The sequence below is a fragment of the Mycetomoellerius zeteki genome, unplaced genomic scaffold, assembly GCF_001594055.1.
Source record: "Mycetomoellerius zeteki isolate Tzet28-1 unplaced genomic scaffold, Tzet1.0 scaffold164, whole genome shotgun sequence".
NCBI lineage: Eukaryota > Metazoa > Arthropoda > Insecta > Hymenoptera > Formicidae > Mycetomoellerius > Mycetomoellerius zeteki.
The window spans coordinates 1698267-1717539 of record NW_017256594.1 but is presented as its reverse complement, the minus strand read 5'-3'; the positions used below and the strand labels follow the sequence as shown (position 1 = coordinate 1717539).

General features: G+C 38.4%; 1 protein-coding gene across 1 annotated transcript in view; it reads right to left on the bottom strand.

Annotated features, from left to right (window-relative positions):
• The window catches only part of LOC108721269 (neural cell adhesion molecule 2), a 227413-nt gene extending 208482 nt beyond the window's left edge, over nucleotides 1–18931 (bottom strand). The window contains exon 1 of the mRNA XM_018445736.1: nucleotides 18636–18931. Coding sequence (XP_018301238.1) covers nucleotides 18636–18759 — 124 coding nt within the window. The 5' untranslated portion in view covers nucleotides 18760–18931. The remainder of the gene's footprint in view (nucleotides 1–18635) is intronic.
• Nucleotides 18932–19273: the final 342 nt, after the last annotated feature.

Below are 19273 nucleotides of genomic sequence, written 5' to 3'. Positions count from 1 at the left end.
TCCTGCTGATCCTTTTTGATTCATTTATTTTTGCAGAGTAGCTAGAACAACGCTTTCCTGTTAGCGATCCAAAACGAGCACTTTCCGACCGCGCATGATGCTTCGAAGCCCTCTTTCGTGTAGCACCAGGTGGCCGCCATGCCGTTTCGAGCCCGTAGGAACAGAGATTAACGTCGCCTACGTATCGGAAGTTAAGCACGAGTTTTAACGTGGCTTGTCCCGAACGTGACCGTGCACAAACCGGAACACATGCACCCACGTACATTAAGACGTGATCAACGGCGGACGCGCATGCAACGTTTGCGTATAACAATATTCTTTCGCTCCCCAGTTGCGCAACGGCTAATTTGTCGAGCAACGCTCAGCGGTGCAATGAACGTTTAATGGCTTCATAGAGTAACTTAAAAACGAGACTGTTTATCTGTTGTTTCAAGTAAAATCTCAATTATTTTATTATTCATCTCCGCAAACTGTGGTATCCTCGTTATCCTTAATAATAATTATTATTTATAATTATCATGATAATAATTGTGATTAATAATAATTATTATGTAAGTATACTTATGTATTTTCAGCTTCAGTTTATGACTGCGTTTCAAATCTGACGAATTAAATGGTGTGCAATTTATGGAACTGAAAAAAGAAACGTATTTGCAATTGCAAATTTGCATATGAATATTATCAAACATCAAGATCCGCTTCGATTGAAAATTCATTCTCTTATTTGATATATCATGTGTAAGAGAGAGTATAATGATTATTTTTAATATGTATTTTCGGTACGTAATAAACGTGACGAATTTTCTTTTTTCTCTCATTTCATCATCCCCTAGTCTTTCATCCCTTCTTTCTATCTCCTATCTATATCCTGCTTGCGAGCCCATAAAATGTGTTATATCCTGCGAGACTTATTCGCGGGAATTCTCTTGCGTCATCCCGCGTGTCTTTGCATATTTCCTTGTATTTCCCTTGCCGAGCAACGAGGCATTCCTTCTGCTCTTTTCACGCGTCCTTCCACCGCGTCCTTTGTGATATGCGTTCGTTTGGCTTGACTATGACAATAGAACGAGATGCAGAAATGTTATGTAATTCTAGATGCTAATTGCATTGCGCGCGGTACCATCTCTTTTAACGTCTCCCGCCCTCTCTCTTTTGTGTATCATCAGGTCGGCGTTACTGCAAGTGACGGCGCTGTTTGCAGAAACTACAGAGAGCTCACGCCAAACGTTGAATTCGCCCAATTGTCATTGCCATCGCTTGTGTAATTACCTCTTCCTTAATTAAATCTTAAATAATGAATTATTCTTCTAGTTGGCCAGGAGTACAAATTATTTAAATTTCATCTCCAATCGAGCTAATTGTGACACTGATATACATCTACAGCAAAATATTTAGACCGCATAATTTTGACAATGACTCCAATAAGATTCACGCTCAATATTACAAGCATTTACATAAAAGACATACAAAAGTACTAGTTAATAATAATAATCAATTATGCACTATCGATCATTATTACAAAATATTATAATGTTCGCAAAAACAATTTTTATCCCAATATCGTAATTACTCTAATTTCGCACCACATTTTGTCGCTTGTCCTATTTACCGAGTAACGACGACTCATTGGAGCAACATAGAAATCGCGATATCGCCAACGATAATTACAACCCTTGCTCGACCAAGGTTTTATCGCTAAGAGCAAGCGGTGATTTACATAGGTGCACGCCCCCAAGTCGAGTGACGCTCCGCTCGACTCGATTCGGAGTTGCTGGTTCTAACAGCGCCGGGCTCAGGAAATACGATGTTCCGCACGTGTCTGTTTTTTATCATCGGAATATTCTCGCGTCTTAAAAGAGAGAACTGTCACCTTGCGTAACTTACGTTACGAGCTTCCAAAAGGCGCAAACTGCGACGTCAATCTTTAATCTCGGAGTATTGCTCACAGAGAGAAAGACGACGATTGAGGAGAAAACAGCGTCGAGAACAGCACCCGTCACAAGGTTTACATTACGCTCGACATCATCTATATATAGTTATAGCGTTTGAAGGTTAAAGACCATGTCGTTAGACCGCCGACAAACACCGCCTACGGTCGGACGTGATGTCGAGCGAGTCTGGCCTTTTGTTGAGTTAGCTACTTGCAAAGGTCCTTGCACTCGGCAAGTGATAACAGTCACTACTCCTACTGATCAGCCATCGCACGTTTCGACGCCAACACATTGGTCGTTGTCTTCCCGTCCACAAATTCTTTCTGTTGTGATTTTTGGTTGAGATTTGTAAATACCTTTTCTACCTTCAATATATTGCAAATAGTTATTTAAATATTTAACTTCGAAAATAGTTGCGATAATGAATGATTAATTAAAGATTATTGTTAGACAATTTCTGTTAAATATTAAAGGAACAATGGTAACTCAATCTCTTGAATTAAATAATATTTTATTATTTTTAACTTTCTCTCTCTCATATATATGTGTCAAAATTGCGTAATGCGTAAATGTGTAAATTAATCCATTTCTGTAGTTAATTTCAAACTAAACAACGTCCATATTAACTTTAGTAAATATTTAATAAATAATAAACTAAATTCAAGTCAAATTTAATATATCTTCTTGAATTAAATTATTTATCTCTGTTGTTTTAGTTAAATGAACGACATAATGAGCAGTGGCGACCTACAAATAACTCAAATAGGACATAATTTGACATTATGAATTTAATAATGAAAGAAAAAGTATTATTTTTACCATGTATCTACTCATTTAACCTATTAAAGAACAATTAAAACTTTTATATATTTTTTTTACTTTTTTCGTTTTGCAAACATTAACACAAAAATGTTATTAATGCCGATGGAAAAATGTGACTTATTATTTTATGAATGAGATAGTTACATAATTTGCCATAAAATAATGCAACATTATTAATCGCTCCCTTTAAGTTGTGGAAAAATGAGAAAAAAAATTCTGCGCGGAGAATAGTTTGTGGAGTATCTGGCGGTACGTCTAAGGATTTTATAATCTGGTGTGGATATTTATCGTTTGAAGTAACGTTATTAAACTTAGCTTCGCGTGACTCCGGCGAATAAAACTTCGAACTATAACTATATAAGTACGTAAATCTATTTGCTCTTTTTGAACAAATTGTAGATTGTATCTCTTAAAAGAGAAAGAAAATCGGTTCCTTTCTAAATAACGTTTCTGACATGCTGTCAATTACGCGGCATTAATGTCAAGAATGTAGTGACATAAATAAAAGCTTTTAGCAGTTTCGCATACATCACACATGCTTCATTATAAGAAATTGCTAAAAAGGGTGAAGATTATAAACAAGTTTACGCTTTTACAGAAAATATCGAAAGTTATAGTTTAAAAGATACAATGAATTCATTGAAACATCTAAAAATTACATTTCCAAGTATAAAAGAAAATTAATAGATATTATAAAGAATATCAATATCGAAAGATTGGTCTCCGCGGAATAGAAATTGTTATTAAAAAGAATTCTTCTGCAAAGTTCTATAAATCTAGCAATTGTATCATCTATGAGATCACATGAGAGTGACACGATAGCTCTTCTAACACGAGATAGAGCAAGGTACACAAGGTGCAAACGACCTCGAAGTACCTATGGTGACGTTTACATTTCACTCCACACCACTTAACCGGTGCCTTCGCAGATGCAAGCTGATGTCCTCGTGCTGTTCAAACACCACGTATGCCCGTGGAAGGTATATCTTATCGTCCGTTACGATCTTGCTAATTTGACCTCCGGCATCAATAGGCGATTGGATAATGTCACTGCTAATATGCACCAATTGCTGCGTAAGATACTGCGATACAGCTGTTTGCTTTAATTACGTTAAATATGAAACAATACAATTTATATTAATATATCTTTTATGATAATACGTCACTTTTTACGTAATTTAAATTAAAATTAAATTTATCTAAAAAAGTGTACAGAAAATAAATTTGATTTGCCAGATAATTTATCATAAAATCGTTATGTGGGATGCTTGTTTTCAATTCATTATTATGATTTTAAAATAAATCATTTGAATAAACTGATAAAGGAACTGTGTTTATTTCACTGTATTACGGAAATTTTATATAAGCAATATAATAATTTCGTAAAATTTGATTAATTTCTTAATAAACAGCGTATATTAAACATAACATTTTAATTCTTTTGATAATATATTGTGTATTTAAAATTTTTATTTTCGCGCTATATTACGCTTTTTAATCGTTACGTGATACGTATCTACTTTTAACTAATAACGGAAACGGTATCACGAGAGGCGGCCGGGATCACGCTTCGAGTATGAAATTAAGTCAATTGCAAAAAAGTTTCGAACGGAGTCGTCGAAGTTCGTCGAAAGGCTAAGCATGGCCCTTAACGATTTCTTCCGCACTCAGAGAGTGAAACGTTCGGCTAACTTCGCGATTGCGCAAATTCACTTGCAGAACTGGTGGACTCGTGACCGAACGGAGCTATCTCTTCCGACGTGCGAGAGCGCGCCACAGCGGACTAACTCGATTTCCATCGAAAGTAGAGACGTGCATTTCGACAATCTCTCGCTCCGCGCGTCGGCGAATAAATTCATTACCGGGTCTCATCAGGGATTATATTCTTACCCCAGGACTGCAAGACGCGGAATACAGCTAGCTCTGTGAGAGAGAGAGAGAGAGAGAGAGAGAGAGAGAGAGAGAGAGAGAGAGAGAGCAGAAAAACAGCATCGCCAAGGGAACTCGGCATCGCGTGCGCACGTAGATAATCCTCGAATCTACAATTACATTTTCATATAGTGCAAATTGCATTTCAGTCGGCAAACAGCGGGATACAGCGGGGAGAATCGCGTTCGCGGCGAAAATTATAGTCAGCGGATTTCCAGCTGAAAATGTAAGTATTGTCCTTAATGATGTTTTGTGGTAACTTCCGGCGCGGCGGATACGTCGCGCCGCTAACTTTGCGACTACTATAAATATGTTTACGAGATTCACGGGGAGTCCGCGGACCGAATCAGCAAGGCAGTAGTCTAGTAGTCAGCTAGGAAAATGCACGGCAGGATAATTTCCATATCAAAACAGTAAAGCAGTTCCGTAAATCCGTCAACATTTCGCCGTCGAATAACTTCTGGTGTCCCGATGCGGCCAGTTACTCCGTAAACGAGCATAAACCGACATAATTGCGTTTTGTTTATAAACTCCGAACGATACAACTATATTTTTCTCTTGAAAAAAAAATATATAAAAACGGTATTTCGAGTTTAATTTTTATCCCGTCAGAAATTGAAATTATTTGTATTTTTTAATGCATTCAGCGATTAAAATCACTTTTCACAGTGGAGCGCGGAAACGTGCGTCATCGTGCAAACGTCACGTATTCGTGATGGTATTTCTCTGCGAGTCACCGCGAGAACGACTGGTGGAAATTATCGTGATTACCGGCGACGTACACGCAAATGAATTATTATAATAAGTCTTCCCAGGAGACGCTAAGCTAAGTGCCTAATAGAAGTGCTACCACGAGAAGCTCGGTAAGTGCTCTTCCCAGCGATTTCTTACGGCGACCTTCGCTCGCGGAAATCTCGCGCAAACTTCGCGATTGCGTAAATTCACTTTCGGAACTTGGGTGTTCACCGCTGAATGAGCGGTAGCGGAAGCTTGCGGCGACGGTGACGACGATGGCGACGGAAGCCGGACTAACTCGGTTTTCATCGAAAGTAGAAGACACGCGCTTGGCTCATTAAGTAAGCAAGGCGAGGAATGGCAGAGCGACTACCGTCGCCGTCGTCGTCGACGTCGCAATAATAACGGCGCTGCTTACGTACTAACTTTTACGCCCAACTTGGTGGAATACTTAGGCCGCATTAAGACTTCAGACGGGGCTATTATCGTAATGCGTGCTTGTTAAGGGAGATTGGTCGCGTGCTAACTGGTAATTCCATACTATTAATTATACAGGCCGTTGATACCGGTACATCCGAATCATCGTATATCCATCGTATACGTTTCGTGTAATTGTACCTTGCATACAGAAACTTCCACCGACTGATTTCACGCGAATAAATGGTTACAGTGATTAACGATAGTAAATACGAACGCGGGAAACAATAAGCTGCACAAGAGTCGTTTTTTGATTAAAAAATGTGAACGATGCACGTGATGTAGATTTCATCGAAAAGCGATAAACGGTAGTTTTATTATACATTGATTCGTGTCTATTGTCACGAGATGTACTTTCACTTTTTTGTATATTCTTTACGATCTGTGTATTTTATTTCTCTCTCTCTCAAAACAGAATATTGCATAATATAAACATTTGTGCTTTTCATACGACGTGTAAAAATTTATAAACCAATCTATTATGATTTAAAGTTTTGATTATATTTTAAGTTTTCTTGATATTTTAAGAGTTAACAAAATCCTTTTGTTAAACCGGACATGTTTGTGTTGAATGTATCTATCTTATAGTCGATTGTACTGAGCTTCAACGTGCTTGAAAAGCTTCAGAGATTGAATAAGATTTTACATAAGACGACTCGCATTCAGCGTTGCAAAACGATTTCAGGAGATTTTTCCGACATTTCAAGTAACGCACGTCGGGAATCACATAATCTTTAAAATCAAAATTTTCGGTCGCTTTAATAAGACCTTGATCGAACCGACTACATTCTTTTTCCGAATATACGACGTCATTCTCAGCTCGTCGTCTCATCGAGAAGCCTCGAGATCCTCGAAGAGGCCCGAAGATTCAATAACGTTTTACGACCCGAGAGGCGATTCTCATCGGGTGTTGCGGAAGCGATTTCGAAAAGTTTCCTCGACGTCGAGGTAACGGCAACGTCGAGAACGATGCGATGCGACGCGATGAGACGAGACGCGGACGCGACGGGAGGCGCATTACGCTCGTAAAAGAGGGACGACGTGACGATAACTCGTACGCACTACCACCTCTAGCAACCCTGTACGTTCTAGCATCCTTCTTATCCGTAATTTACGCCCTTTAGGATGCAGGTAAAGGTTGACTTAAGGACGCTACTCCAGACTAATACAACGCGGTCGCTGCCACAACCTGTAACACGATAACGGCATCAGCCGACTAAGCATCTTTCGTGGGCTCCCCGGGTCTCGACTTGTCGAGTGCTTACAGGATATGAAGATTGCTAAGATTAGGGTTGATGCCAAGACCATATATCGCCTTTCCTACGTGTAACATAAACGAGCCTGAGTAATACCGTCGGGTCATTGAACGTGTGTACGTCGTCGACGATGAGGAATCGTTGGGTCGACGCTTCCTCGAAGCGACTGATTGGAATTATCGGCGGCTTATCTGCGATGCGGGTCGCAACGTGACCTCGTCACCAAGGACTCGCGATCTCTGGCGAGAGATAAAGGAGATGCGACTGACGTTGAGTATGAGCTGTAAGCCTTCCGAGATTCCATATCGGGATGGAATCTCGATTAGGAGTTACGACGATTCCATACGCTTTCCGCAAATCAGAGAAATGGAAAATAATAGAGCTATATATATGGTATATTCATGGTATATATCTCATAAATCTTCGCGAAATACTATAAATCGACAAAATCGATTGTCACCTTTGTATAAGATATACTAATTGCATTAATATATAACAATATCTTATTTATATTAAGTAACGTTAAATCGCGAAGAAATATGCTTTCTAAAACTTTTAAAGTGAGAAAAATTTTTACACTCTCTAAATTCTTTGGTAAAAAGAGTAAAATCTCACCTTAAAATTGAAAATCTTTTCAAGACTGGCTCAATTTTCATTCTTTATGGTGAGAGTTCACTCCAAAGAATTTAGAGAGTGTAAAAATTTTCCTCAAATATGTAAATAAATCTATATGTAATTTCAATAAGATTTTTCAAAATATAAAACACAAAGACATTTTTTTTTCTCTTTTGCTTATAAAACGGTATAAATTTTCGTACATAAATACTTGAACAATGGACGACATACAATAAAACACTCTAACGTAATTTTATGGCGAGTACATTGTTGCGCAATAGCACACGTAATTGATTACACCGTCCGTAAATTCTCGTTCTCGCTACCTTTAATTCCGGAGTTCCGCCGATTCCGAGGTAGGCGAATATACGCCAGAGATTGCGAGAGTATCGATAACATACCGCCTTAGGTCGTCTCGTGTCGTCGTTTGCCCCTAAGTGGCAAACTCGCTCACTTCTCTTGTGTCACGGGAGCAATTGGGTGACTAAAGCACCCGAATAAATGGATAAGAGGAGGTAAATATATTTCGACGAGGTATTTTCGTGTCCCGGGAGAATATTATAGTCGTTGACCCAGACAACTCAACAGATGCATAGCTGTCATAATGGCAGATAAGGAGGCATAAAAGTTAAGATAAAAAAAATAGGGAAAAATAAAATGTGTTCGATACAGAATGTCGATATTATTAGTTGTTAAAAATAAATATGTCAGTAAATATATAAACTCGTATAAAGCAGATGATGAAAAAATAAAGAAAATAAAAAAAGAATAAAAAATTCAAAGAAATAAGAAAGAAAAAATAAATAAAAAATAATCCAGACAGTGCGGAGTCTTACGTATTATATAAATATTAATATATCCTTAATAATTTCTTTCGTATCTCTCTTGTCATATCTTAATCCGTATATTTTATACTTTATGGCTTTTACAAGCACTGTTACGAAAAACGGATTTCTCGTACTTCAAGTATCGTGGTCGTCGCGGATAATCGCGTGCGCAGTCGTCAGGTTTGGATCTCGGCCAGACGTGTAATATTCATCGCTCGGCGGCGCCCACGCCACTAAATTAGCAACGGTTACAACGTGCCTGTGCAAACTGTTTAGGCTTGCTTTTATATCCGGCGATTAAGGGGGCTTTCAACTAAAAGTGCTTTCACGAGCGAGCAGGAAGGGCATTGTTTTACGAAAAGTTGCTGATGGATGGATAAAGATACCGAGGGATCGGACGGCGCTCATAATATTCTACTAGCCCGTTGAGACAGGAGAGGAAGATTCATTGTATAATTTTTTAAGAATAAATGCCTTTTCACCTTTTTCTTTCACCACTCCTATGCTACGTTCAATTTATTATTAACAGCGGTTATGGGATTTGTCACGAATTTGGAGGTAATCCAACTCGGATCGAGCAATGTGCGATTTAATTAGATTTGCCAATGTTGAGATGTAATAATAAATACATACACGGTGCATACACAAGAAAGATCGTATAAGTCGCGAAAATGTTAACTGTTCATATAACATTTTCCCCAAACGCCCATTAATAACGCGTATAATTAACGAGCCATAAAGTGTATTGGCAGGATTTTGTACGTTCGATAGAAGTCCGTGTTGCACGGCACGTTTCGATACCAATTATGTTCCAATTACGAGACACTCCACGTCGTCGTTACCCTCTCTTTTCTTCTATCTCTCCCTCCCTCTCTCTCTCTCCTCATCTTCTCTTTATAACTTTGGTGCAATATAATTAATAAATGTTTAGATATAGGCGGTGTGACGAATTATTGGCAATTAATCATTACTTAACACATTAAAAATAATCGACTATCCCGTCCTGACGTTTTTACGACATTTTACGTTAAAAATAAATATTTTTATCAGTTCTGATTTCATTAAAGTAAATTGACAGTTTTGATTTCATTAAAGTAAATTGACTTATGCATTATTCGGGTAAACGAAATAATGCTGAATCATGTTGTCAATAAAATAAAATTGAATAGAATCCTATAAAATTACGAAAAATTGCGCCGGCACATTGCAGGAATTATCTGACGCAGAAATGAAGCTACGATTGTTTAAATGAAATTGCCGAGTAGTGAAGAACTCGACGAGAGTAGTTCCGCGCGTCGATGAGAACTTATTGGATTTCTTGTCGTATTACGAGTTAATTTCAAAACCGTTCTACTCTATGACAGAAGTACTTTACCCAACTATAAAAGACATTAATGCGTGGAGAACGGTTGTTACAATTATTGGGGTTGCCAAAACGAAATTATCGCATACTAACAATCGAGTACGAAACACGCGAGCGGAACTTCGTTTTCCCACGACATGTTACAGGTTAATTCGCTTAATTGCAAAGCCGGCAGCGTTCTTGTTATAGCGGACGATTCCATCAGCTTGAATTTAATGCCTTGTAACTGCGAAAAACATCTCGGAGCTGTTCCTAGCAAAACAAATGTGTTTTCCCGCAATGATTATTGTGGAATATTAGACATAACATATAACATTGAAACTCTGAAACTCAGAGCGATCTCTTTTTATAATCTTGATGTAAGAAAGCAAGATGTAACATTCCCGTGGACGCGCGGTTGAAACCTTTGTGAGTAATCAAAAATTGATCCCAAATCTTAAAAGCCAATATAAAGTCATCATTAAAATTTGCTGTTAATCAGAAATTGGCCACAAATCAATCAATCACCGTTATACGCCACCTTGGCTGTGTTATTTTTATTTGACGCTCACAATGCTCTTGGAATCATTTCATCCTCGCTGTTTGTCAAACGTTAAACAAGGACAAATGATGCATGTACAATAAAGACCCTCTAGTCACAGCTTGGACACGAAGACAAATATGGTGACAATATGTCGTTCTTTATTGCAGAGTATACAGGAAACGGCGCTTATGACGTGCTTTCAGTACGTCAGCACGTTCAAACCGAATTTAGCCGTAAACTATAACAAACTATTATCCGTGAGATTGTATGTCACAACAAAATATCTTGTTATTCAAGACACGGCGATAAAAATTGTTATTTATTTGTAGTTATTTATTTCATATTACAAGAAAAATGTTGTGAAGCTAGTTAAATTGTAATATTTCGCCACACATGTTTGTCTAGTTCAAAACTGCCCTATCAGAAAACAATTGAGAGTGACCAGATTCTGACTACAGGGATCTCTTACAAGTAGCTTGTAAGGGTAGCTCACAAGAGCTGTGAAATGAGATGTAGCCCTTGTATTCTTACATCACATGTTCATTAAGTATTTATATTTCATAATTGTGACCGATGACGTACATAACATTTCTTTAAATTCTTATATCATAGTAATCGTCCGCACTGCGTCATCGTGACATGCGCTGTTCTGAGTTCAACTTCGACAATCATCGATAGATAGCCAGTCCATTCGAGAAAGTATCTCAACTCAATAACCAGCAAATAACACAGGCATTAAACGATTACAGAGTTTTAAACGAAGTTATCGAAAGTTAGGCGCGTAGAGCGCTCTCGATGGGAGGAGGATTTAATAACGTTTTGCGATATACTGACAGGCAATTCACAATTCGAAGCACTTTTACATTATCATCGTTATCTACTCCAGCTGATGCTATATAATGCATGCAGTGAAATTTATTAGCGGACAACTGATGGAATTGTCGGAGGAACGCCCGCGAAAATTACGATTGCACGAAGCGTATTCGCACGAGAAAGCGTCTCGCGAAATGACTGTCTTGGCGTATTGCAGGTTGGAAGCTATAGACTGTAATGCTACGATTCCAAAATCGTTTGCACGGTTACGGTGAGCGAGGATAAGGTCTCGTAAAGGATAGGAAAACGATTCGAACGATCGTATTGTCGGGGAAATGTCGCCCTGGTTTCTCATGACGCTGCCACCGACGTACGTACGCTCTGTAATATCAGCGACGAGGAATTATTCAGCCGTTATCACGTTCGCGATTAATGCGATTCGCGGCTGTGACAACGATGACATGAATGCGCACTCGAAACGTGTCTAAGATATCTGCCAGGGCGGACCCAGCTGTGCTGATCGTAAAACCGGGCAGTGTTGTCGCCGGTGGTGTCGTACACGGTGTCGATTAATCGACCTGAGTTTCACATCGGCGTACGCAGATTTGATATCAGCGTTCGACGTGCAGTACGATATCACACGCCGATTCAGTCCATTAACCACATTTAGTTCACGCGAGAAACGGGGCTTTTAGGCCGATTCATAAGGGCGTCACAGTTAAATGCGTATTAAGCGGGAGGAAGCAAAACGCACACGGTTGTATAACAGACATTTCAATGCCGACCGTATAATTGATCCCTTTGACCAACCAATGCGCTTTGCGCCTCTGTACGAATTAATCTACGGTATTTGAAGGTACACAAGAGTATCTTTCTCTCGTACGAGTGCAGACGAAAGATACTCCTGAATTTGTTCTTTTCATACGATAAGAATGATAATTTCAATACTTTATATCGTAAACGTGCGAGAATAAGGGAGTGTTTGCTATTCTCTATGCCGCGCAATTCAGAGACTTGCATTGAATTTCAATGAACCGAGTGTAGTAAGAATAACACGGCGCGTGAATTTTGTCCCGTATGACACACGAGAAGCTTAAACAATTTTTTTGCATCCATAACTCGGCGCGGGCGTTTCTTTACCGTAATAAAGATGTCGCCCGTGCTACGATGGAAAATCGATAATTCCGTATAAAACTAATTTTTATGGCCACTGCGGTTGACAGTGATAACGTTTCAACTTGACAGTTTTCTCGCCAGCATCATCGATATGCACGAGATCGATTAATCGACTTCCACGTTTTACATGCGCAACCGGAGTTCAGCCATAATTCGCAGTGATATTACAATCAGATGCTTTGCGTCATCGCTTTAAGAAACGGAAAATAAATTTCATGCTAAAACTAGCGTCGAGATTATTCTTGACAGATTTCATCATTACACTTTGCTGATTAATACTACTTTCATTGAAACTGCAAGAATCGCGTAACGCAATTTTCAATAAAAAAAAATGACAAGTATGATCAAATATCGACAATAATAATTGGCTCGTCAACGTCAACGAAAATGAATTTGAAAAAATTCCGCGTATGAGATTGAAAACATTTTTCTATCTCTATCTCTACTAATTGAGAGCGGAACTCGATATATGATGTTAATGTCAATGTTACATTTTTCATGATTCACATATGAACCGGAATTTATGAATATATACACGTGCCAATTAGTTGGCTGATTTCTCGGACGTGCTACACGACATGCGATATAGATATTAAAAAAAAACTGTAATACTTTTATTTCATAAACGTTAATACTTTACGTTCTCCTCATCACATTACACGCGGCTCTCATTTTTAATGTATCCTTCTGCAGCTCGCGAGTTTAATTTCAGAGAACACGGGCACGCTTTGATTCAGGCGTGAGAATTAAAAGCGCTGACACAGTCCGCTAATAATACCGGTGAAAAACGTAAAAGTCTAATTTCAGCGCACGCGTAGGAGATAAAGTGTTCCACTTCGAGCGTCTACGTAGCGTTTTATGTCAGTATAAATGACAGCGCACCCACAATAGCATCTACGCTCGGAGAAGTACCCAACGCCGTAAAGGAACGAAGTATACATATATGACTGACAGATGAGAGTCAGTCAAACCACACACGTTTAAGATCGCATATGTGGCATGTATGCAGCGGAGGGCTTGTAACGGGACGCTCGCTTCGGCTACCGTCATTAAAATTCAAGGGAGATTGGGCTTGATCCGGCAAATCCCGCAGAGAAGCTAGCGAAACTGTTCCAACAGACGAAAGTCCCTCAGAGCCATGAAGTGTTAGAAATGCCCATTGCCTGCAGAACTTATCGTCGACTAGTAGACACGGAAAGGAACGTCCCATACTTCATCCGAAGGAACGGCGAGCGACGGGTGCTCGATTAACAGCTGACCGCGTTGTCGATAACGCAATCGTTCGTCGAAAATATTTTCCGATGTTTTCGATACGATATCTTAATCTCGTGCTCTATTAAAAGCACCTTTCGCGCGCTAATAGAAGAGTTGTACAACTACTGTGACATATATATATATGTCACATATATATATATGTGTGTGTGTGTGTGTGTGTGTGTGTGTCACATATATATGTGCATATATATATATATAAGGGTTTTATGAAAGTTCCTATATACTCTCCCACGTCACAGTGAACGTCGCATTATTTGACACCTACGCAGCTTGTGGCATTCTATAGTGTAAAGTAATCTCGCAAAATAAATTTTTTTATAGATATAAAATTTCAAGATTTTACATTTATGAATCGTGCAAATACAATTTTTTATAAAATGTAAAATTTTCGAGATTTTACACTTGTAAAAAATTTTATTTGCACGATTGATAAATAAAATTTTTTGTAAGTATAAAATTTCAAGATTTATAAAAATTTTATAAAAAATTTTATTTTTATGATTGTTAACGCTTTTTTATGTGATTGTTTTTACATCACAGAATACTACAAGTTTGTTTTAACTGTAATATGCATGTGTTAAGTGATGCATGTATATCATTTTTCAGACGTAAATGCGAATTGACAAATTGCACTCAGGTGCGATTTAAACAAATCAAACCTTTATTTTGTCATTGTTTGTAATAAAAAAAAAAACGCATTTCACGTAAAGAGGCAATGATACTAGTAATCATATTGAACGACAAAGTACGGAATTCATCTCGTTTTGTATCGCGTAAAAAAGCAATATACAGAATAGTATTGCTCTTTAAAAACAGAATTGGAAATTTCATATAAATGCTGCGCAGAACAATTCGATGTACATGATGAAAACGACATTTCGGCTTTAATATCGATTCTATCTAAGTTATGTCAATCTACATGTATTACTTTTATTCTCACTATTTCGAACATTATTATATCAATCGTATTTTGGAAATATATTAGGATGAAATCAGTTGAAAAATATAATGCGAAGACTTATACACTATGTAGTACGCGGTGCTTTTAACTTAAGAAATTACGAAGAGCATAGCAACGAAAATCTACTGCGTGGAGCGGAAACATTTTAGCGTAGAATTAGAGCGTAAGAACGGAAACGCCGCTGAACGCGCGAGCACTATCGATCATCGAGCTAGCTGTGCTCTCTCGAGCACGTACGAGATTCGCCGAAAGTGTTTTAGAAAGCGTTCTTTCAGCATGACGTTAAACCGAGGATCGACCTTACGTCGTGTTTGACCTAGCGGCGAGTAAGCTCGCTTTAAAATTCGGCCGAGCGCATGACAGTCGTTGGATGAGAATCTGTTTGTCGAGAGGGGGATGAACATTGCTGCTTCTGCTACTGCTGTTGGAAACACTATAACTCCCGGCATGACGTCGTGACGTGATCCGTCTGTACGATGAGTTGCGAGAACCGTTAGCGATGATAAACGTGTAGCGCGGGTTGTCGTAACTTTTTGACTTATGACAAAACGGAACGATGAGGAAGAGGGGATGAGGCTCTGTTGCCATTTCAGCAAATTTCGATCCGCCCTAGAATTAATCACCACCGGCGGTAAATAAGCCCGACCGAATTTATCGTTCGTTGCGACATGGGAGATATTAACGCGTGCGGAATACGCTTTGTTGCACATGTTTAAACGTGCATTATAGATATTGCGAATCAACGAGGCCAATCATTAAGCATGACAGAACTAATTAACGGTAGATACACTCACTATTATCAAATAGAAATAATACGTTGTTTTGTTAGTTGAGATTGACAGTAATATATAATCCCGGATAAAATCATTTAACTGTAACGGATAGCAAAATAACCTGCAAATAGTATTCAATATTCTAGCAAAATAATAACCAAAAGAATTACACAGCTTATATAAACTGAGCTCTCTCTTATTATGAAAAGTTCAATTAGAGAGGTGAGCGACAGGACGGCTTTAAATGGACAAAATTCGATTACAAAATATCTCCGTGAAAATAAAATAAAAATTTAGAATATAAATAAGAATGCTTAAAATAAGAAAATATAAGAATAGAAGAGTATCATTTTATATAATCACTTCGTTAATTGTATAATTAAAAAATGTTAAATCACGTTCGACGAGAAATTTGAATTAAATCTCAATGTATTTTTTCGTCGATTAGATCGACATTAAATACTCGATTACAAACGCCGAAACGAGATTTCCTCCTCGACTCTTTGAGATTCCGCACTTCGTCGCAGCCGTTTATCTTTGGCCCGCTCGACACCGCCACTTAAAACGGAACATTTCGTGCGAATAGTACCACCAGTCGCGTTCCTTTGTAAGCAACAACGATACCCGCTTATATATTCGAGCAGAGGAATCAACTGAATACCAACTAAGGGAAGCCAATCGCCTGGTCATTTTCACATGCGAGATTCTAACGTTTCAAAAGCCGGCCACGAACTTCCTCGATTCATGAACTTGCTCAAACAATCAAAGGTCCATGTTAGAGTAAAATGCTTGTCTTTGATGCGAACTAAGTGTATGTCTGTATGCAAATGACGTGACTTCAGATAATTTACTGTAATTCAATAAGCGCTTATTAGCGGAGATATACACTATCAGAAGGATCAAAGATGTCTATTTTTATGATTTCTTTTTAAAGCTATTTATTTTATTCGAATAGTTTTGATCGATATGTTATACGTATATTGATGAGTGTTATGTAAAATTTTTAATTAAAAATAGTACCGACAACTGTTAGTATTAATAATATCGATTTACGATAGTCATCACAGCTTTCATACAATTTATAAAATAAAAAATCCAACAAATTCATGAAACATATTAATAAATCTAGTCGTAAGAATTTTTTAGAGCCATAATTTTTTCTACAATCAATTTTTTCTACAATTTTTTAACAAAAAATTGCATCTTTTAAATTTAGAAATCTTCCATTTTATCAAAATTAATTTTGTTTCAGATAAACAAGTTTTTTGTTTCAGATAAACTGCATGAAATTTACGATGAATACGTTGTTTGTTAATATTTCTAATTAAAAATTTTATATAACATTCATTAATGTACAATACGTACCTCTATAAAATATTGATCAAAATTGAATAAAGTTAATAACTTTCGTTAAAAAATTGTAAAATAGATATCTTTTTAATCCTTCTGTTTGTCCTTCCTTAAATAATGGTTTCGACTATTTGTCTTACCTTCAAATTTTCTTAATAAATTTTGTTAACTATTTAATTAACAGGAATCAATTATCTAATCAATTAATTATTATAGACGTACAAAAATATTGCAGATCTCAATTTGTAGTAAGCTATTGCTACATTGTGCAATTTTGATGTATCTTTGTCTATTTTAAATAGATTGGAGTAAATATTTCAAGAAAATCTCACATTAAGTGAATCTTAATTAACTTTCTCCAAGTCGCTAGTTGAAATTATACAGCAGAGGAAATCTGAATGGTGAAGCCGTTAAGATTATCACGACGATCTAGTGAGTCTTTCAAGCAGCTCCCTCGACCACACTTTGACATTATTAACACTTCCACCACTTACCATGACGCGCTCTAATATCTTTCATTCCAATGAAAAATTCCACCGACGGAAGTCAAGTTCCTCTCGCATTGTTATCGTGTTAACACGGCGAAAAATTTTCCGGTCTAGGACGATAATTATTCGATCGATCTCTCACGTCACATGCAACAAGCGTTTGTACTTTCAGCGATGATATGTAGACTGCAACTGCGAACGTATCGCGAGAGACGCGGTACGTCTCCTCTGTTGCGTTGCCGGGATTAAGACGGGAATCTGCCCCTCTCGAGCTTCTATCTACGGAACAATAGAATCGCATGTCAAAGAGCGAAGTTTGATCTGACACAGATCCGTGCGTTCATCAAACTTGGCTCGTCGCAGTCCGGAATTGCTGCGCTCCGCTCGGCGCAACTCGTTACGCAATTCGTTGTCGCTTTTTGATGGATCTCTTTTTTTTTCGTTTGTGTCATCCGGACTATTCCACCTCGCGTAATAATTAGTCAACATGTTCCGCTTTCGAGAGGCTTTCGAAGGGCGCTTTCGACAACGCAAACGAGGACGGCTCTCAGCAACGTATGTCGCGCAACCGTATTTGCGGATGACCGACGGGGGCGAAGTAAGTGGCGGTAAACGAGCCGCAGTGTCACCGATATGCAAACACCGGACCATTGACGGCTCTACAAGCAGCGTCCGAAACTATCGTCAAAGAGAGGAGTTGCCTTTGATCCATCAGTGTTAAAATATTCGTTATAAGCCAGTTCGGACCGCCGCGATGCGCAAAATCGGTCATTCGCACGTCGTAATTAAACCGATATAGCCGAAAAGAGTTACGTGGTGAAATTATAATTCCGAAAACGCGTTTGATCGAAAATGGATGAAATATTGCAGAAGATTACAACGTGATTTTCAATCAGAAGTTCAGTGTAATATCAAATATAAGTATAAAATGTGATTTTATGTAATTAAATTGTATCTAAAAAAGTATGCTATTTGATATCCAAAGAATATTTAACAACACTTTCGAAAATTATTTCGTTGCTTTTTTTTAACAAAGGAAAAAATAGATCGAATATTCCCTCGATTTAATTTTTTTCAACTTATAATATTAGGCGTAAGTTGATCTTACGAAACTAATTTCACAAAATACTCCTTCAAATCACTCATTTAACTTTTGCTCCTCAAAACTTCCGACTAACTCTCGTTCACATTTGATAAACAGATAGCTGGAAATGGTCGATAGAACTATCAAAAAGCGAAAACCAAATAGATCCGCTGCTCGACCTTCGAAAGCTCGTGCAAATACGATAAAATACAACAACGAAATTCAACAGCCACTTACTGTCCTTCACGCAGAACGCGCCGATAATCCAGAGCGGAAAGAGCGGCACGACGAGCACGTTCAAGTGTCTCGCGTTCGCGTTGTACCGTAGACTCCTACCGTCGTGCGGCCTAAAGTAAATCATGATCGTTCCACGTGACAGGACCAACGCGGCACGATCATAGCAACACCGATCACCAGGGAACGAACGTTGTTGTCGTCATACATCCACCCGCACTGTCTGAACGCACACTGATCCAACGGTAGATTTCTTTCTTTCCTCCTCGGAAGATCTTTAGTTGAGTCCGAAGCCCGGACGGCGCATCTGCCGACTATCGCATATACAATATCCGCGCATCCTCCTTTTTTTCAAGATAAATTTCCAGAGATGAGAAACGATCGTTCGGACGGATCGCGAGCGAGCGATCTCTAAACGCTGAGATCGACAATTTCGCGACGCGCAAGCGACACACAGCGTTGAAGAAGACTGCGCTGAATCCTTAAACTTACGGAAATTCTCCTTGGAGATTGGATTTAAACCGGATGGTGGATCGCGATCATGGAAATCAAAGTGATCGAGCGTGATCGGCGCACCGCGCTCAGTAATTCCTCGTCGCAGAATCACAACGTCAATCTGTTGGCAGTATCCAGTACCGAAA